A 20,748-nucleotide genomic window follows, 5' to 3' on the forward strand; every position below is an offset into this window, starting at 1 on the left:
ATAGTAATTTGTGGGATTAATAAAAAAAAATCCTACCCACCCACCCACACACACACATAGGGTAGCTATTCCGCCAGATTTGCAAGGTAGCACTGTGGTCCTAGTAGTAGTAATAACGATGAAAAATCACCTGCGTAAAGGCCCCCTCCCCACACACACACACACACACACACACACACACACACACACACACTCCGCCTCTGCAGTAACGGGGTCACTGAAGAGGGGGACAGAAGGGGGAACTCCACCTGCCACGGAACACCTGTATTGCGCTACTCGACTCCACCTGTTATTAATTACTGTTCACACCACCAGAGGTCTCCTGTTTCTCCGTCTAATTACCCTCTGCGTATAATTAAGCCATAAAAAGATACGACACTAATTTCTAAAAGTTAACCCGTACCTAACTAGGAACGCTTAGGTCAAAAAAAGAAAAAATATGTCACTGGATTAGAAAACGTACATTGTCTCAGACATGGAATGGCACGGGAGCATCTGCAGCGTTCTCAGTAATGTGTGTGTAGAAACAGGCGGCTTGACTGGGAGACATTACTTGCCAGAATAAAATGTTGCTTTTTTTTAATACAATGTGGTAATGGAGTCTACTCGCATTTGTCTTGTCATTATCTTAAGAACTTATGTTTTATCCTCAAATGGATATAAAATCCCCCTCAAAAAACAAATTCAAAGAAAAAAACTGCAAGAAATATTGCTTACATGAATTTCTCTCTTTCCCTTCACTTTACGTAAATGTCGAGGTGACTAAAGCACATGATTGCGCTGACAGTTGGTGGCATGATTGTGTCAACAGAGGTAGCCTTGCAAAGCTCAAAACATAATTCTAAATATTTTATCACTTAAAATTAGGTCAGTCTTTCATGTTTTCTTGTTCCAGGTGAAACAAAATACAGGAGCAGCACTAGTAGGTCACAACACAGGCACGGTGCATGCCGCATCTAGATCCTTTGGGTCAAGAGGCTAAAGTGTTACAGACGATAATTACAGCCTTCCTTAAGGAGTGCCGTTGTTATCAGGTCGGGATCAGACTTCCATTCGTGACTTGACTCGATATTGTTCTGAAAAATAGATTACCCGCAACTCTTATCGTACCTGCCGTTCTTATCCATTCTCATACGAATGGGAGTTGTAAATTCTTCACTTATGAGGATTACCTTTATCAGGAAGGACATGCGTAAGACACCTTTATATATGTGAGAAATCATCAGTGTGCTGGCAGGGTCTGGAGTGTCGTAGTGTTCTCTTCGATCAAACGAAATAACAGCAATGGAGGGGAGGTTAAAGTTATTAATGGTAGCTGCACTAACACTGCTGGTGGCCGTGACTTCCCATGCCTTCCCTGCCACCCTCACTTTCAAGGACGACTTTAACCCCGCGAAGCCCGTGGTGTGGGTGGAGGGTAATGGGTATCGAAACGTGACGGTGGGAGTGCGCGATGATCTGTTGGAGGGCGACTGTGAGATGCTCTTGGACAGCCTCAAGGTGGGTGACTCAGGGAGGCATGCTGAGCGGGATTGCTTTTCTGATTACAGACACGAGCGTGGAACTGATTCACGGCACTACAATGACTTCTCCTCGAGCCTAGTAAAAGTGTGGCGCAAGAATAGTGTATCATTATGAAAGAAACCATAAATTGCTACAGGAGTAATCGACTTCAGTCCTTTTTATTCTAGTTCAGAAAAATCATGGAGGATTGCACAAACATCACGAGCCATATTACTATCACCAACGAATTATAAGATACTAGCTATAATAATAATAAAAAAAAAATGTTTGTTTTCCTCGGGGACAGGCCGTGACACGGGAGGCATCGCGGCTGCTTCACCAAGTCACGCACGGGACGTTGTACTTCGAAGAGGTGACCATATTGCTTCCCTCGACTTGGGCGTGCTCGAGTGTTCCACCCGGACCCTCCACACCCCTGACGTGGCGTGAAGGTCATATTATAGTCGGCCCTACCCATCCAGTTTTCAAGGACGCCTCATGGACGCAGCAGCCTCGAGGATGTGGCCAGGAGGGAGACTTCATTTACCTTACCGAGCAGTGGCTTAAAAGTTACCAACAGCACGCTGGTAAGTAACGTATCATGCATGCTCTGGTGTACTTCATGTTGTATCATAAAACACATGCAGCTTCACGCTTTTGAGCATCTATGAACACCAAAAGCTCTCCCCCTTATTCATTCAGTCTGGCCTCTGAGTTTCCCTAAAATAAAAGTTAGACATGGTACTTCTGACCTTATCTATATTTGCGTCATGCGTTAACATGGTCATGAATCACGAGGCTGATACTGTCAGAGTTGCAACAACAAAGATGTCTTTACTGTAAATCTTACCAAATCATTAAACATCGGCATATGTGAAGCTGTGACTGGCATGGCAATGATTAATTTGATAATGCTAATAAATGTCTTGTGTGATCGTTACCACACTTTTTACGGCTTGCAAATACGGAACAGATCAAGAAGATGCAAGGAACAGAAAAATCTGAGTACATGGCGCTAGCACCTGACGCCAGGGGAAACGCCGAAAGGCGTGGATATATATAATGAAAGAATTGCTCCTTGGCAGATGAGAGCAGCGGCAAGGAGCTAGTGGCGCAGTGGGCTCGCTACCGCTGGGGTGTGTTTGGAGAGGAGGGTTACTTGGGGGATGCCGTGCACCCGCCCTCTTACCTCCACCTTAACGCTTCCTCCCTATCCTGGAATCCCACACTTTGCCACAACGGCGACCTACAGGGCGATTTTAGGTGAGTAATTATAGCGCAATTTCTTTTGTAATATACAATAATGTATATAATATTCTATAAATAGAAGTTTTGGTCTTGAAATTTAAAATTGTTATTTGAATGACTCATCAAACTTTTCAAAATTTTCATCAGATAATTAATGGTGTGTATTCTTTTAAGTGCCAATTAAAGTTAAAATCATTATCATTCATACCTTCTTTTCAGTAAACGTATATACATTTTCTTTTTAATTACTTAATGGGACATTGTCGCATAATGGCATGACACTCTTGATCCTTCCTCAACATCCTTATGAAACTCTCTCTCTCTCTCTCTCTCTCTCTCTCTCTCTCTCTCTCTCTCTGAAGCAAGTGATTCAAAACAAAATATACGAGAATAAATAAAATAAAAATATAAACAAAAGTTACAAATGAAATATGAAACAAAATAAATAGGTAAACAATAGACAAATAAATGAATGAATTAAACAAGAAAATACATATATACTTATAAAAAGAAACTAAGTAGAAATAAATTAATACATACATGATGGAAATACCATAAGAAAATCAGAAATGTAGGTACACATGCACATACACACACACACAGGATTCATTAAACATTGTTTTCAGTTACCATACAATATTACTGCATTATCTGAATTAATTTATTTTTTACATTATTGAACAATCATGTACACACTTTTACAGGATTGAGACAGAAAACTACAAAAGAATTTATCAACTGTTATAGATTTTCAAAGAACTTCCAAGGGATATTAGAAGAATTAATTATCTTCTTTCCTGTTAAATAACCTGTGCACCTACGGTTTTCCCTGAAGCCTTGTACATTCTGCAGAACTTTATACAAAACAGTATAAAATGACCAAGTGTAGACATACTTCTAAAATTGCCCTCAATTTTGGCAAGTGGGAGCTGTGAGGCGGGAGACTCAGCCAACTGCAGCTTCTCCATCAATGCAGAGGCAAGCAGGAACGTGACGTCCTCCCTCATGGCACTCCCAAACCTGCAGTCTGTGAGTGCCCACTTCAATCTGTACTGTGCATAAAATTTGACTAGTATTACTATAGTGGAATTAGTACTTGGTGCCAGTTCCTGATGCTAAGGAAAATGGCAAAAATACTGGATATATATAGGTAATATATGCACATTATTTTAAAGTAGGAAAGCACCAACAAAGAACAAATTGCTGCATTAGGGAAAAGAAAAAAAAAAAAAAAAAAAGGAAAAAAGGAAAAAACACTGAGCTGCACTGCCTTGTAAAATAGCTAATTTTCAATAACAGAATAATTCAACATATGTCTGCCCTAAATGCCTATTCTTTTCTCAATGTTGGAGGAAAGGTATTGGAGTTTTGTGATGAGGACACTCACAATGCAGCAGTGCCCACCAAGCACAATTTGATGTGTAGTGGCTCCAGTATTTGGCAGGTCATCAGTAGACACCCAGATCTTTTTGGAAGGTAAGACAGTGCCTATTATAGAGGATGAATTATGTGATAATAAAAAAAAACATTGACATTACAAATTAGATATTGAAAGTACAGTATAAGTATTAATAAACACACCTTAAAGAATCTAAAATAATACATGGTAAGATTCATATCACAAAATTTGATCACAAATTTAGATCTGAACACTCTTGTGTATTGCTGTATTCATATTCATAGTGACCAAAAGATTTCTATAACTTTAGAGAAGTGTGGGTTGGAGATGTTGAGCCCACATTCAGAGTGCAGAGGGCAGAGGCGAGCACCCAGCCATCACATGTCGATATGGTATTAGTTCTGCAGTACACCTCAACCATGGCCGAGGTGAAATGACAAGTTATTTACATTCTAAATACATATATAATGTCTTATATAATTGCAGTTTCTCTTCATTCTCACTGCTATCATTAGATTACACATACTTGTTATCAGATACTGAATCATTGCCAAGAGACATTTTGACAAAGCTTCATAGTTATCATGCCTGGATAAGTTAGCCTTACTACCTTATCAGTCCATGTTCTATCTTCATCTATCATCACAGTGCTTTGAGTTAATGAAGACTGACATAATTCCTGGACCTACCTTAAGTGTTCCACTAATGCAATAAACACACCATTAATCATGACAAAGATTAAGGGGATGGCAGTTTCCAAAGATGACAAAGATTGGGAAGATGGCATTTTTCAAAGATAATAAAGGTGATGCTATACAATTAACCAAATTACTAACAGATAGAGCATAATCTTCAATTTCTTAATTTGCTTACAGACACTAAACCGCTGGAAGTTTTTGCGAGATGCTGTCAGAAAATTCTTACTAGTGGAGGCACCAAAAGGCACAAAAATTGGATTGGTAATGTTGTCAGACTCTGCTGTTACTCTTGCAGGTCTGACCACTTTAACAGATTTTGCTTCCAGGCTAAGTCTGGCAAACAAAGTTCCACAAAACCCAACCAATACTAGTGCCACTAAAAACCTTGAAGCTGGTATTACTGAAGCAGTTAATGTAAGAACTACATAATGTATTTTAACTTATTTCTCTGAAATTAATGCATCATTGCAAATTGATCAATAAAGATATAGTATGTCAGTTATTCTTTACGAAGATAATATTAATATTTTCAGTAATGTAGTCATGATGGATATATAATTCATCATGGATACATAAGGAAGTGTAAACCTATGCAATACTGTTTTTCTCAATAGATACTGGATGGCAATGGGTTGGTGGTGCTTGTGGTAGAAAACCTTAGCAACCACACAAGTGAAACATCAGAGAATCTGGTGGCAGCTGCAGGAAACACTTCAGTATGGGCTGTGCTGTACCCACACCTCCCCTCAGTTAGCGCCTCTCTGTATCAAGATCTGGTTGATGCCACTAATGGGTCACTCCTCACTGTGGTCAACCCATATGGCCCTATGTACCAGAGTGTGGATGACCTGGCGGCCCTGAACAATCAGTTACGAACTATTCTAAGTGCCTCACTGGAGCCCCATTCAGTCTGGATAAAGGTAACACAATAATTTCAATAAGTTAAGAAAAATATATTCAGCAAATTTGCAAGTTACTGCTCTGGAACTGAAATTTCTATGTTAATCAATTGTCGCTGCATATATGTACCTCTCTTTCCTATTTCAGAAAGATGAAGCACTTTGTCTGGCAAACTGCTTCTTGACTCTGGAAGTTGACAATAAAATTAGTTACCAATCAGAAATCATTCTTGAGCTCTTTTTTTTGTCCTTTGATGCTGCTGGGCTTAAAAACATAGAAATGAAGGCACCAGATGGAACAGTCCTCACACCATCAGCTGTGGATAGTAAATATGAGACTATCAGGCACCACTTCTATACCCAAGCACAGGTTAGGATTACTGTCACCAACATGGTAAAGACATAAAGTGATTCTGTCATCATATATGAGGGTCAAACTTCAGAAAAATTAACAGCTGGATTTATGACTTCACTTCACTTAATTAATTCCATTTATTATTTTCATGCTTACATTTTTAATGGAAACCTGCAGCTATGATGCTGATATGATAAGTATTGATTTAGTTCTATATTTTACTGATGTGTTCTTAATTGAAAAAGCTAAAATGTATGTACCACAAAAATAGCTACAAGGTTTAGAGTGGATGTTTGTTCCAGGTGCAGCAGACTGGAAACTACACAGTGATGATAGAACGACTGACCTACGTGGATGGTGTCATGGTGTCGCTGCTGGTGATGCCACGCCCACCTGTAGTTCCTGTTGTGTGGGCCTCTGAGCCTCTCCTGGAGCTACACCAGTCTAATTCTTCAGTGCCCACTCTCTTTGTGCAGGTCTGGCTTTAAATTGTCTCACTCTAATTGGCTTAGATTCAGAGAATGAAAGGATTTGCTAGTTATTTTTTGTGGTTTAAACTAAAGAGGGACAGAATCTTAGAAGAATAGATTACAGAAAAATCAAATGAAATTGTTAAAGAAAAGTTCTGCTCTTCCAGAAATTGCTTGATTCAAAATCTTTTTCTGTTCTGTATTCCATTTTGGTGATTTCTTGTATAAAATTTGATGCAATTATGATATTTTTAGCTAGCAATATAGATTATTCTCACAAGGTGTTCCTAAACTAACCAATTAAACCTTTATTACCATTCAATGCTCATGTCTTTCCAGTTATGGCAAGGCGAGCGCTACATAGTCAAAGCAACAGTTACTGCCACCATTTCCTTCTCTGGTGCCAATGTCACTCTCTTGCTCAGAGATGATGGAACAAGAGGTTATGTTATAGTTTATATGATTTACTCAAACAGGAGCCTTTGCATTGTAGCTTTATGTTAGTTTATTGTAAGCTAAGATTAAGTTTGTTTAATAAGAGAAACAACTCTCTCTCTCTTCCTCTACTAAATTACAGTATGTGACTTTATTTCCCAGGTGATGTCACAGGTGGAGATGGAATATACTCAGGAATGATTGTAGGTGTGGTTGGACAGGCTGAAGTGAACATATTAGCTCATGACAATGGAGGTGCAGCACTCCTGGTGGGCTCCTATTCCTCACTTACCCTAGCAAGTATGCACTCTCTTCATAGCAAATAACTATGTGAAGGAAATTCTTGCTTGTCAGTAAGCCAATGAAGAATTACTATGAAGAAACTGTCCTTTCATATGTCATATATATTGAATTTAAATGCAATCTTGTGAGACTTACATGATAAATGTATGACATTACCATTTGCAGTCTCTGATAGAACTTTGAAAAGGAGTAGCCAGGTATGCTGTGGAAGCCAGATTGACTTGTCGCAGGTGGAAGCTGAGCCAGCTGGATCCTTCTATATGTCTTTCTCGGTGGAAGCCACATTCCTTGATCAACCAGTTGCTAACCTTCCTCCAGGTCGTGTCACTGACCTGAACATGCAGTACTCAGCTGATGGCCTGAGTCTTCACTTCACAGCTTCAGGAGAAGATTATTATAGTGGTGAAGGTGATAATTACATTTGGTAGGGTTTTAAATACCATACTAACAATTCAGTATGTGGCTCAAAACCTGTTAGTTATATTCAATTGAATAATCAAAGGTTTGAATAAAAATACATAATTATGGATATGGAGGGTATTATATGCACTAATATTGTAACCATTTCAGCGGTGGCTTACGAAGTAACTCATTGGACCTCATTGAGCAGTAAGCCTGTGGTCGAGGTGTTCAGCGCCCCTCCAGCAACAGCAGATTCTCAGATTACTCTAGTGCTTTCACAAAATGAGTGTGATGTCCTATATGTGTTCACTGTCTGTGCTTTGGATTCTTTTAATACCAAGAGTGAAGTATCCAATGAAGCAAGATTTGTGATTCCTTGTGATTATACTACAAATGATACTCAAACAACAGCCTCAAGTGAAAGCCCCACAGATGTCTCTACTACATCTCACACCACCTCAGGGTCGGACTCTCCAAGAAATGAAAGCTCCACAACTGTCTCTTACTCTTCACCTCAAACACCAACCTCAGATTCATCAACAAGAGAAACATCTACACTTGTCTCTACTTCATCCTCAGAATTGGATTCCTCGACAGCTGAAACTACAATATACGTCTCCACTTCTACACCTCAGATATCAACCTCAGTATCAGCTTCCATGACATCTCAAACCACTACTACAACTCAGACAACATCAACATCTACAACAACAGATAAGTCTTCCACAGTTTCCTCTACTCCTACACCTCAAACAAGCACTTCAGTACCAGATACTTCAACAGCTAAAACATCCACACCTGCCATTTCCTCTACAACTTTGAGTACTACAAAGACACATACCATTCCAACTACTACTTCAACCTCCTCTACAACAGGTATATCCACATATATGTTTTTTAGTGTGTGCGTTTTATGCTACATTAATATGGCTAGTATAAAGATAAAATTGGAACTAGTATCAGAAATCATGAAGAAATTAAAAAGTAATGAATAAGCATAACTCTTACCTTGCTCTTTCATTTCCATTTCCAGAAGCCTCCAGTTCATCTTCGGACAACAAAATTGCCATCTTCCTAGGAAGCGTATTTGGAGGTCTTCTGTTTCTTGCTTTGGCAGGCATTGCTGCTGAATATATCTATAGAAGAGTGTCTTTAAAAAGTAGGAAAAGGTCATAAGGTAACCAAAAAGAATACACAATTCTTATACTGTACAGGTAAACATGGCTGCTATCTGCATAAGAAAGCACATTTTTCTTTTAGTCTCTTTTCCAAGATACTGCTAAAAATCTAAAATGAAAAAGAAAATAATAAAAAAATAAATAAATGAATAAGTACAGTAACTGTACATACATGTATTAGCATGTAATGAGACAAGCATTTGATCTCAATATCAATACATTATCAACTACAAGAACTTATGTTAAAGGCACTATTGCGACCAATATAATATAGTTCAAATATATTAAACATTCCAGTATGGCAAATGACATTCCTAAAGCCATCTTCTAACCTGAACTATGGCTGTCTACTGATGATCAATTATAGTACGTACTATTAAGAATACTAAATATGCAGAAAAACCATGTATGTTACCTTGATATATTGCAATACATACCAATATAATCAAAATAGTGCAGAAACTTCACTGAAAGGTATAAATCACCAACAACAATTATTTTGTCATTTTTATTAATGAAATAAAATACATAAGGAAATGCAAGGAGATAATTCAAGTTCTATTTCCAAAACAATGCAAGATATTTCAAAGATAATGCAAATAATTTTAAAGCTAAGATATTTGCAATTATATTTCTTTATAATCCAATAATGAGAAAGGCTTCATTAACCTCACTGTGATGCTAACGTTATGTAATTAATCTTCTCTCTCTCTCTCTCTCTCTCTGTCAAAATTTTTGCTTACTTTTTTCTTCATGAAAAACTTTCATTTGTGGAAATGAAAATGTTATGCACATTACATTGGTTGTATGGTACAGCTTGTAGGGATAAGCTTCCAAAGGGAGAAAATAAGGACTATATTTGCTATGACTTGTAGCCCACATCTCAAAATTATGGAGGAGGAGGAGGAGGAGGAGGAGGAGGAGGAGGAGGAGGAGGAGGAGGAGGAGGAGGAGGAGGAGGAGGAGGAGGAGGAGGAAAAGGAAAAGGAAGAGGAGGAGGAAAAGGAAGAGGAAGAGGAGAGAGAGGAGAGAGGAGAGAGAGAGAGAGAGAGAGAGAGAGAGAGAGAGAGAGAGAGAGAGAGAGAGAGAGAGAGAGAGAGAGAGAGAGAGAGAGAGAGAGAGAGAGAGAGTGCTTGGTACTGTATGGTTTATATCAACCTCTAAGTATCTTTGACTGAGAATTTCAATCTGTCTGTACTTTAACTGTAGTGCTAGTCATTGTTGTTCTCCTAAGGCTAGATAGGGCTTCTATTATTCTTACATTGTCTTCTCAGTCAAGCGTTTTATCTTATCCAGTGTATCCACTCTCACATTGATAACTACCTTGCATTTCTTAATAAAATCTGCCAGACATGCAACTCAGCAGAAATTAAACAGTTCACTTTGGAGTGAAGAAATATGTAATACAAAAATAATAATATTGTATGTTCATCTAGCTTTATGGCATCTATGGTATGGATTATTAAATCGTTATAGTAATGTTTAATGATTTGTTGTTCTAAAATTAGAAATGTAATGCAACATAAAGGTTTTGATTAAAATGGAATATGGTAAAATAAGATAATAATATGTACAATATACATGAATAATAAGAAACAGTATGTCACACAGTATTCTTGTAGGTGCATTGTTTCAAGTTTAAGTAAGTTCTTGTAGCTGCAGAGTAGTGTTGTTTAAGTGTCATCTTCTTAGGAACTTCCTCTTTAAGTAAGGAAAAGTCTTTGGTATAATTATCTTAAATCAATGTATTTAATGATACATAGAATACATTTGTAATTCTCTCTACACTATTAAAAGAAAAACAATTTCATCTTAATATTTGAAAATATATAGAATTTACTAGCTATGAAATAAACTAACAAAACATGAACAATTATGCATTATTTTGGATGAATGATTACATACCCTATTAGTCACAATCAGTCTAAGTATTTCAATGTAATAATATTCTATGAACAGATGAAAGGAAAAACATCATCACAGGGCAAGGTAAGTAAAAAATTACTGATATCCTACGATGGTCACCAAGATGTCAGAAAACAACTCCTAAAAATAAAGAGGACAGTTTCCACAAGTTATGGAGCACAAAAGAAGCGATGTCTATAAAAAAGACAAATCTTTTCTTTTGCTACCAAACACTAAGTTCACCAATTCTCACTGCTAGTGGTAATGACTGACAAAATTCATAGTGAAACTGCTAGCAAGCTTTAATAAGGCATCGAATGGTTTACACTAAACACTGCCTACCAGTGACGCTTTTATGTCTGGCTAAGATATAACTCCTAATATACAATAATGATAATATATATATGCCCTACATACACTATCATAAAAAAAAGTTTTTTAAATTAAAGAATCTTCTAAGCTTCATGAATCATTTAGATACATTAAATTATATATTCAGAGATGCCAATGATGATCAAGTTACATAATTCTGGAAGCAGCATTATAATTACTTCTTCCATAACACTCAATAAGTTATAATCATTAAGAGCATGAATGTTGTTCAATCATTAGGCATGCCCATTCATTGACAGGGAATTACTCAAGCAATGCTCAGACAGTGTACAGTACTGCACCAAGTTTGGTGAATCGTAAGTTTGAGAGAACTTTGAAATATTGTTAAGATTTGACTTTCGTGGGAAAAATTACACACACACACACACACACACACATCCTTGTGGCTCAGTGGCAAAGGGGTTGAGTCTATGTTGACTGTCATGGCTGACATAGGTTTGAACCCCACTAGTGACTGGTCACCTCTAAGATTGTCCCACTGATGACATATCACAATTATACATTTTCAAGAATACTGAACAAAATTTAAGTATTAGGTAACTTATACAATATACATTCCATACAAGCCTCTGTCATATTTGCAAGCTACATTAAGTAAAGATACAACATATCTATTTGATGTGGAAAATCTATCTACACATTAACTGGACAATCCACATTTTAACGTAGCCATCAGAGTAATCACCAGGACTTGCAAGTTAGAGGGCTGAGTATGAAAATAGTGACTTTGCAAACACATGCATATTTGTATATAAGGTAAACATTAGTTATGCATTTTCTTAAATAAGATCTAGACAAATAAAGAAGACTGATGAATATTCTCTAACTACACAGTTCCTTGTAAATGAATTTCCACTTGTAAATTCAAGGGATGACTCACCTGACATCATGCACCAGCTGCACAGTGCACACTCTACATGAGGGAACAACCACTGTCATTTTTGTGATCTTTGGAGGTGTGATGGACTTCGGTCTCTTTCACTGCAGGGAGATCACCTTCTACCTTCTGGGCAGTTTTCTGGGGAAAAAAAAAATATATATATATAATTTTTTTTTCCTGAATGCAATGACACATCACCAGTAGTAACCATCAGTTTTTAATGTGGAGCTGGGTAAAAGCATTTAAAGGCTATGTAATATAGAAAATATATATTTACAGATTTTGAAGAGGCATCCTCAGATAAGTTCTTTGTCAAGTCAAATGCGCTGTAGGTGACTGGTGTCCATAATGGAGCCATGGGAGGAAGAGTGTACTCATCAGGGGCAACCAACCCATAAGTGGCTTTTATTTCCAGCTCAGGTGGATCAAATGGAATCTTCTGATGGTAGCTGAAACAGGAAGCACATTTCCAGATACTTACTAATAGTACTTGTATTTCAAGGGAAGGTGAAAATATTTTTCAATTCATATAAACTCACAAATTAAAGTAAATGAACTAAAGATAAACAGGAGCAATAAAGGAGGATCCCTTTAGGGAAATCATAAACAGAAATAGATCTCTGTATTGAGTTGCACTGCTAGAAAGAATAAGAATGAAGAATATGAAGCTTGCATAAAAACAGTCCTCACATCATGCCATTCTCCCGCTCACACTTCTCCAGAGTGCGGGCCACAATGGGTGCCAGGCGGCGGAAGAACTGATGCTTCTCAGGTTTAGCCTGAGTTCCTGGACCCTTAGTGTAGGAGTACTCCTTGCACTGCTGGCCTGCTTCCTCATATTCTGCAGGAAGAAACCCATAACAAGGTAAAGCAAAATACTTAAATAATAATTATACACATATAAAACAAGTCATGGCATGGAAGACAAAAGAAAAGAAAAAAAAAATTAAGGATACTAAGTAGCCTTTTCTTAACCTGGAAATAATCAAGGTTAAGGCTTAAAAAATCTCTACCAAGTATCTATTACATACTACCACATAACTCATTAATCACAGTACTAAAACAATATAATTTGAATAGTTATACAACTCTATGCTAGAGATATGTTTGGAATATGACACAAATTCATATGATTAAAAATATTGCCAACATACTTTTTTTTGCCTCCTGCAGGGACCTGATTGCATCTCCACACTTGTCTTGGTTCAGTAAGTTCTGGCCTGAATAATTATATGCCTGTTGGGATAAAATATGTCATATGCTAATTTCATGAATTAATACTGTCTTTGTTAATGCAATTTTACAACTACTGTATAAATATAACAAGAATATTAGTACTGCCCAATCATACATAGGAAGCATAAAATGCAGCCTTCAGTCGGAGGTACTGAGTCCAATGACCAAATATCTTCTCGTCCAGTGATGCAATGGAATCTGCGGCAGTTGTGAACATCCTTGATGTCTCATTTGAAAGTGCAGATATAAGTCCAGCGTTGTGCTTCAGCTCAATGGCTCTTGCAATGGTTACTGAAAGTAAAAGCAACCAGAATATAATTATAGATTCAAATACTAGTCACTATGAAAAGAATGAGAAGAATATCATTGTACATATTCTATTCTACCTTTTATCTTAACAGCCAAACAAACTACAGTTGAAACACACAAATTATGTAAATAAATCATTAACAAAATTACCATCCAAATTGCTAATGATAATCAAAATCAAATTCTCTATGACATAGTACAACACTGCTCAACTTACCTTCCTGTGCCTCTGCTGTGGCCTGATTGAGGTAAGCTGTGTGCACTCTGGGATCAGAATCACTCATTGGTGCAGGAGACTCCAGCAACTTGTTCACCCATTCATCCTGTGTATACTTCAACAAGCCAGCTCCACGCCGCAGGCTGCGATGAACTAACTTAGCTTCATCCATACTCACTCTGGACACAGAAAATTAAACTAATTACTTGATTTATCAATCTGTCAATGATTTCATGTATGCAAGGGTTGTGATACCAGTGCAGTACAATAACATTGGCATACTTCCTAATATTAATTAATAAAATACGTTTATAAGAATATAATAAAAACAAATAAAAACTCACTCTTCTTGAGCAGCAATCTTTGAAGCATGCTTCATATACCAGAAGGCAGTGTTCTGCAGGACTGATACTAATTCATACACTGCATCATAATGACCCCTGAAACGTAAAACCATTGTTAATGTGTAAACACAGTATATAATTGCAACAAAAAAGTAGATACACTATTGACTAAATATGGGTATATGACATACATAAGAAGAAATAACACTAATATATGTAAATAAATTGTAGATAATAAAATAAATTTTGTCTAGCCTGGAAAAAAAAAATATACACCAAATGATCAAATTACATGTAAGCAGATAAAGAAAAAGAAATACAAAATTGACACAATAAATAACAATTACTAAATTAATGATGTATACAAGACAGCAATTCTAACAACAAAGTGACGAGTAAATCATAAGTAAACAAATAACCACGTAAATGGTGTGGACATCGTTGTGTGGTGCTATTCCTATTTCCCAGATAACTTACTCAGCCTTGGTGCCCAGCATGGAGTGTGACCAGCGGTAGCGCACTGCATGCCTCAGCTTGCTCCAGTCTGAGCTCTCCCCTTCTGGCACTTCAATGAGGCCTCGCAGCAGGGACAGATACAGGGTGAGGGCTGGCTCCACAACATCAATTTCATGGTTTGCATTTGGCAGCAGTTCAAGCAATCTTGCTCTTGCTTGCTTTAAGTCGCTGTCAAAAACATAAATAAAACAAATGAGACAACATTCAATTGGGTTTTACTTTTCTAAATATTTTGGCTGGCTCTATCTTCAACATAAGAAAAAACTTGTAAAGTAACTAGTTTTTAAATCTTTGCAAACTGTTACTTCTTGGTCTTTCTCTGCTAGCATCCTAACCTAACCAAATCTAACTCAACTAAAACTAACCTAGCCAAACAAAAAACATTGAGTAAGTGTTTACTTTTCATATGTTCAATTTCATTTCTTTAGCCACTTATATTTTCATTTCTTATTTGGATAAATGGATCTGATTTGTATATTTTTTATATTATGTTTTTCATATTGTCTATGTCTATACATTTATTTACATATCTCATGCAGTGATGGATGGACTTGTTATCTTTTTTGCTAAGAAGAGGATTTTTCTGTGATTATTATTATAAGGTGCAATGTAGTTTTTAAGACCTTAAGTTAGGTTAGGTTAAGTTCTATTTATTAGTATATATATTTTTATCTTCATTTGTATGTATTTAGGACAACTATGTATATATAATTTTGTATGAGGCCCTGTAGAGCACCATTTACTGGTGGAATAGAGCCTAGAAAACAAAACAAAACAATAAACAATAAGTAAGGTTCAGTTAGGTTAGGTTAGTAACAGTAAGCTCAAGATGAAGAACACACTGACCATGGCATGAAAAGACGAGTGTTTTGTCAATATATATTCACCCATTATCTAAAACCATTGTTCAATCATCATGCATGTCCTTAGGTCGCTACAGTCACAAATATCCGTCTTCTTCCTTGGCAAGGCAAGAGGAGGTCCGCAACATTATCACCACCCTGACAATCACCATTACCATCAAGATTAGGGCAGGGATGGCCACTACAAGGCATACACACACGGGAGATGACGTATATAAGAGCTGAACAGATTACTAAATACCTCCCCACAGAAGCAAAGAACAGCACCACCTCTCTAGCAGCAGGTGAGTGTAAGCGTCACCTGACAGGAATGTGTTGCCTCACCTGCACAGTTTAAGAGCTTGACTGTCTGTGGCCACCATCTTCAGGTCGAATTTGACCTCCGCAGTGGCCTTCAGCGGATTCCTATGAAACCAGTGAGACATGACTGGTCACTTCCCTGTGTGTATGTGTATGTTTACTTCTGACTCACGGACACACACACAGACAGACACACACACACACTGCGCTGTCTCCACTCCTCACTGCTGAGAGTTCCACCTTTGTATCGGCACACCTTAATACACCCCTTTCTTCTTTCTAGCCAGACTTCTTCTCTCCTTCTTTCTTTTCTGTAATTTATTTTCCCTTTAATTTGTGTTTACCAGTGGCCTTTTTATCAGTTCTTATCTATTTTTGCTTTATTTTCTGATACACCTCGCAGTATTGCCAGCACGAGCGATGTAGCATATTTACCAGCTTTCTCGGCCCACCAGGTGGGACCAAAGGGTTTCTTAACCTCGAGGTTCATTGGCTTCACCTTGGACTATGTCACGTGCCCTTGTCACTATCCACAGTGAGAGGGGGGGGGGTGAGGAAACGTAATTCATGAGAGAGAGGGAGAGAGAGAGAGAGGACTATTCAGCTTCATGTGTAATTCACCTGGGTCGTCTGCTGGTCACCCAGCCAGTCTTTCCCATTATGGAGCGAACTCAGAGCTCATAGACCGATCTTCGGGTAGGACTGAGACCACAACACACTCCACACACCGGGAAAGCGAGGCCACAACCCCTCGAGTTACATCCCGTACCTATTTACTGCCAGGTGAACAGGGCTACATATTAAGAGACTTGCCAATTTGCCTTGCCACTTCCCAGGACTCAAACCCGGACCCCCTCGATTGTGAGTTGAGCGTGCTAACCACTACACTACGCGGTGTGTGTGTGTGTGTGTGTGTGTGTGTGTGTGTGTGTATTTACTTAGTTGTATTTGCCTAGTTGTAGTTTTACAGGGCCTGGGCTTTATGCTCGTGTGGCCCCGTCTCCATATCTACACTTATCCAATTTTTCTTTAAAACTATGCACACTCGTTTCTGACACCACTTCCTCACTCAAACTGTTCACAGTGTGTGTGTGTGTGTGTGTGTGTGTGTGTGTGTGTTATGCAAGAAATAAGATCTGTGTCAATGCCACGTTTTTTTTCTATATCATTCTATATAATTCTATTTACACATTTGTTGTAAATATTGTCTTGTGTGTACAGCTTATCTCTCTCTCTCTCTCTCTCAAGCAGCCACAAGTCACCCAGTCTTCCCTCTCTGTGTGACTCTTCACTTCTTACTGCTGAAGAAACACGATTCTGCGGGAAATGTGGGTTACTCCTTCGGGGCTTCGATCGTTTCGCTTTCATCCACCCCATGACCCTGGAGTGGTGGGACATGTGGCGCTCTGAGCCACACACTATGTTACGGAGAGAGAGAGAGAGAGAGAGAGAGAGAGAGAGAGAGAGAGAGAGAGAGAGAGAGAGAGAGATAGGAGCAGGGCGTAAGACGGACCGGTTTTTTGGTATAAAACGATCGACAGGCGACGCGCCTTGTGGCTCCTTAGCTTAGTTTATTGAACGATGATACGACTATAAATTGTTATGACATTATATCTAACAATACATTCATTAATATTCTCAGTTTTGTCACTGAAGGGGGAGGAAAGTGATTCCCTGATGCAAGGTGGGCAGTTTCAAAACCAGCAAGCATATTGAGCCATCGTGGAAGCTTACGACCTTGCACCAGTCAGGCATTGCGATATTTGTTGCATTTTTATAACCCTATATTATCATACACGTATCTTGTCTTGATCGCATCAATATTACCAACGCATCGCGAAGCTGAATATGCCTTGAAATCATCCTCCATACATACATACATACATACATATATATATATATATATATATATATATATATATATATATATATATATATATATATATATATATATATATATATATAAGGTGGATAAAATGGGCGTAGTTACCAGTACAGGTTTTCGTGGCACTTGTTATACAGGTTGTTAAAGAGTTTTGACCTATTACTTTGCGTCTCCTCCCCACAAGAGCTCTATTGTCGATAAATCAAGCTGTGAGGCCACTTATGATGCTTGAGGCCAAGACAATTTTGTCTATGGGCTTGAAGTGCTCTTGGCTAACTGCTTTACACTTTATATATATATATATATATATATATATATATATATATATATATATATATATATATATATATATATATATATATATATATATATATATATATATATATATCAAATGTCTTACCTTAGGTTCTAATTAAACCCACGAGAGATGAAGCCTCACGGGATCACCTCACTTGATGGCCGTGGTAACTGGGTGACAGTTGAAGCCATGGAGGTATGAAACACTTTCATGGTTGAAGCAGTCCTCTCGCCTGCCCCGCCAGCCCCGCCTGCAGTGTGATATGCACAGTGAACCAGACTAGGCGAGGAGATTGTTGGGAAAGCTGGTCAGTGAGTAGTCTGGGCGTTATCTAAAAGACATTACATTTGAAACAGTAACATTAAAAAGTATGTTCCGCCACCGAACAACGCAAGAGTACAAACTTCAGATCTTTGGTAGAGAAGAATCCGCGTTGCACAATAAGGGAGCGGCAGTGTGTGTGTGTGTGTGTGTGTGTGTGTGTGTGTGTGTGTGTGTGTGTGTGTCTTCAAGTTACTTCTAAAATATGCAGAGCTTTACACACACACAAAAAAAAAAAAAAAAAACTTTAGGTACCTGACGCACGACAACAATGCGCCGTCCAGCCTGCTCTCTGATCCCTGGAGATTATGATTTGTCAGCAACTACAGTGACAGCGGAGTGGTGAGAACACAATAGGAACCAATTTTCAGCATGTATATAGTTAGCTATACAAAACCACTGAGTTTCGTCTATTACAGGAGCTGACAGCATACTCGTGACTCTGAGGTGCGTGTTCGTGAAGAGCACTGGAGGAATGAACGACTTTATGTGACGTGTCGAGCAGATGGGGGTAGTTTTTTTACAATATTTTTCCAGCAATAAAGAAGATTCGACGTAAGGATAAATTTAAAGGCTATCGACACAGTGAGAGGTTGAAGGAAAACAAAGCCATAAATATTGCAAGATGACAATTTTCTGCGTTTGATTTATGTTGATTTTATTTTCATTTATTCGGAGGGTTTCATGAACGCTGCCCAATTCTCTTCTCTCTTTCTTTCGTTCAGGTGCTTTTGACTGACTATATTGCAAGAAAAGAATAAATGAAAATGATGATAGTGACGAAGACATAGCGACCAGGACGACGACAATGAATAGTAATGATTATGATGATGGTGATGGTGCACGGGAAGAGAAGGAAGAAGCAGCTCGTTACTTAATACAAGAACAAATATAAAGAAAAACAAAACAAAACAAAGAAACTGACAAACATACATTCTTTTATTTATAATCCTTTCGTCACTTTCACTTGGCATCCCTTTTAATGATCCTATTCACTAACTTTGCGACACTACAGAGCTTTCGGAAGGGATGTAGTGGAGGAGCGGAGAGGTGGGGAGTCATAGGTATGCCATGGGTGTTCCAAACGAGATGCAGATGAACCTCTAGAAAGCGGGAGGGACCTTCTGGAATGGTAAGTGGAATCTTGTTGGACCTTGGTGGACCTTGGTGGACCTTGCTGTCACGGGGAGGCGCCAGGCAGACCGACCATAAAACTCTCCTTGACGCAGGTTACCAAACGTTCCTATTTCATGTTGTGGTGGCTACGTTCTGTTGCTGTTTAGTCTTTCTTGCTTCAAAACATTGCCAGACGAGCCTCTCCTCCCGCGGGAAGGTCGTCTCCTCCTCATAAGTGCTGTGCTGGTTGGAGGGTTTGGTTGCATACAATGATGTAACACACGTACATCAATACCTCGATTCATATTGTTACTCGAATGTTGGGTGGCACGTTACTATTTGTATCTTAAAAGTGATCACCGGTTGAAAGGTAAAGATAGAGATAAGCGAGAGACCTATAGAAAAAAACGCAGAGAGAGAGAGAGAGAGAGAGAGAGAGAGAGAGAGAGAGAGAGAGAGAGAGAGAGAGAGAGAGAATATGCGTGTGCTAGATAACATTCCTTAGCATGAGTAGGTTGAGGTGCGAAACAGGTGGGCAGTACAGGTGGGCAGGAGTAGGTACAGCAGACCTCAGTGCCCAATGAGTGGGAGACAGCTGCCCAGCAACCATGCCTAGGTGTGGACTTGCAGGTGCAATTTGCCCGTCAGTTACACCTCATTTAAAATTAACCTCAAGGACGGGAGGACAATTTTTTCTAGTCACATCACAGCAAGGAGGGAACATGTGCATTTCCTTCGTCACCGGGAGGAGGCGCGTGGAGTTAGGATTAATAGTGGATAAATAGGAATGGTTAGTATTGCCGGGAACACCTTGCTTCTCCCTTCTTGCCGGGCGCTCACCTTCCGTATACCTATTTTGTAATACATGATTTCACCTTCTTTATTTTTTTCTATGACTTTACTCTATCTTTGTCTTTTGCTTCATAATACTTCTTCCGGCTGTTACTTCTATTTTACTTATAAGTTCATGAATATTCTGTAAACTGGATTCATATTCTTTGCTCTTGAAAAAAAAAAAAAAAGATCTTCACCAATTTCAATTTGAATTTATTTGATCATCTATTTGGCCCTTAGATTCATGCAAATAGCACAGGCACTGTCATAAAGCAACCGACTATAGTTCATTTACCTTCGCTCTGAGCACTTGTGGACATGAGCGGCGATGCAGTTTTGCCTTGAAAGAGTTTGTGATGTGTGGGGACAAAAAACACCACAAGCACGTCACGAGAGTGCGTTGTGTTAGTTGGGGAAAGGGGGGACGAGATGGGGCGGGAA

General features: G+C 38.5%; 2 protein-coding genes across 3 annotated transcripts; one reads left to right on the top strand and one right to left on the bottom strand.

Annotated features, from left to right (window-relative positions):
• The first annotated feature begins 1,241 nt into the window (after window positions 1–1,241).
• Window positions 1,242–9,891, top strand: LOC123515385 (mucin-22-like). Of its 2 annotated transcripts, none has more exons than XM_045273906.1 (15): window positions 1,242–1,500; window positions 1,811–2,090; window positions 2,589–2,766; window positions 3,675–3,780; window positions 4,109–4,227; window positions 4,461–4,578; window positions 5,026–5,262; window positions 5,463–5,768; window positions 5,896–6,117; window positions 6,405–6,578; window positions 6,912–7,014; window positions 7,170–7,307; window positions 7,476–7,718; window positions 7,881–8,588; window positions 8,746–9,891. In XM_045273906.1, exons 1-15 carry the CDS (start codon window positions 1,285–1,287, stop codon window positions 8,886–8,888), a joined length of 3,291 nt encoding a protein of 1,096 aa, XP_045129841.1. In that variant the 5' UTR covers window positions 1,242–1,284; the 3' UTR covers window positions 8,889–9,891. The 2 variants fall into 2 exon arrangements, with proteins under 2 accessions (XP_045129841.1, XP_045129842.1); XM_045273907.1 differs by having other exon boundaries at window positions 7,629–7,718.
• A 72-nt stretch (window positions 9,892–9,963) lies between these two features.
• LOC123515387 (BRO1 domain-containing protein BROX-like) lies at window positions 9,964–16,267 on the bottom strand. The gene is made up of 10 exons (XM_045273912.1): window positions 15,878–16,267; window positions 14,652–14,858; window positions 14,175–14,270; window positions 13,831–14,009; window positions 13,420–13,595; window positions 13,223–13,304; window positions 12,759–12,909; window positions 12,346–12,517; window positions 12,069–12,206; window positions 9,964–10,591 (listed from the first exon to the last, which is right to left on the bottom strand). The coding sequence occupies exons 1-9, from the start codon at window positions 15,976–15,978 to the stop codon at window positions 12,102–12,104; spliced, it is 1,269 nt and encodes a 422-aa protein (XP_045129847.1). The 5' UTR covers window positions 15,979–16,267; the 3' UTR covers window positions 9,964–10,591; window positions 12,069–12,101.
• Window positions 16,268–20,748: the final 4,481 nt, after the last annotated feature.

The sequence above is a fragment of the Portunus trituberculatus genome, chromosome 39 (genome assembly GCF_017591435.1).
Source record: "Portunus trituberculatus isolate SZX2019 chromosome 39, ASM1759143v1, whole genome shotgun sequence".
NCBI classification, from domain to species: domain Eukaryota; kingdom Metazoa; phylum Arthropoda; class Malacostraca; order Decapoda; family Portunidae; genus Portunus; species Portunus trituberculatus.

What these genes read in the sequence shown, in the direction of transcription:
- LOC123515385 (XM_045273906.1), top strand. Translation starts at nt 1,285, where the DNA reads ATGGAGGGGAGGTTAAAGTTATTAATGGTAGCTGCACTAACACTGCTG. An exon ending in AAGTTACCAACAGCACGCTG is followed by an intron (nt 2,091 to 2,588) that starts GTAAGTAACGTA and finishes GCTCCTTGGCAG; the next exon opens with ATGAGAGCAGCGGCAAGGAG. An exon ending in CACCCAGATCTTTTTGGAAG is followed by an intron (nt 4,228 to 4,460) that starts GTAAGACAGTGC and finishes CTATAACTTTAG; the next exon opens with AGAAGTGTGGGTTGGAGATG.
- LOC123515387 (XM_045273912.1), bottom strand. Translation starts at nt 15,978, where the DNA reads ATGTCTCACTGGTTTCATAGGAATCCGCTGAAGGCCACTGCGGAGGTC. An exon ending in ATGCTGGGCACCAAGGCTGA is followed by an intron (nt 14,271 to 14,651) that starts GTAAGTTATCTG and finishes TTTACGTTTCAG; the next exon opens with GGGTCATTATGATGCAGTGT. An exon ending in AAGATTGCTGCTCAAGAAGA is followed by an intron (nt 14,010 to 14,174) that starts GTGAGTTTTTAT and finishes TTCTGTGTCCAG; the next exon opens with AGTGAGTATGGATGAAGCTA.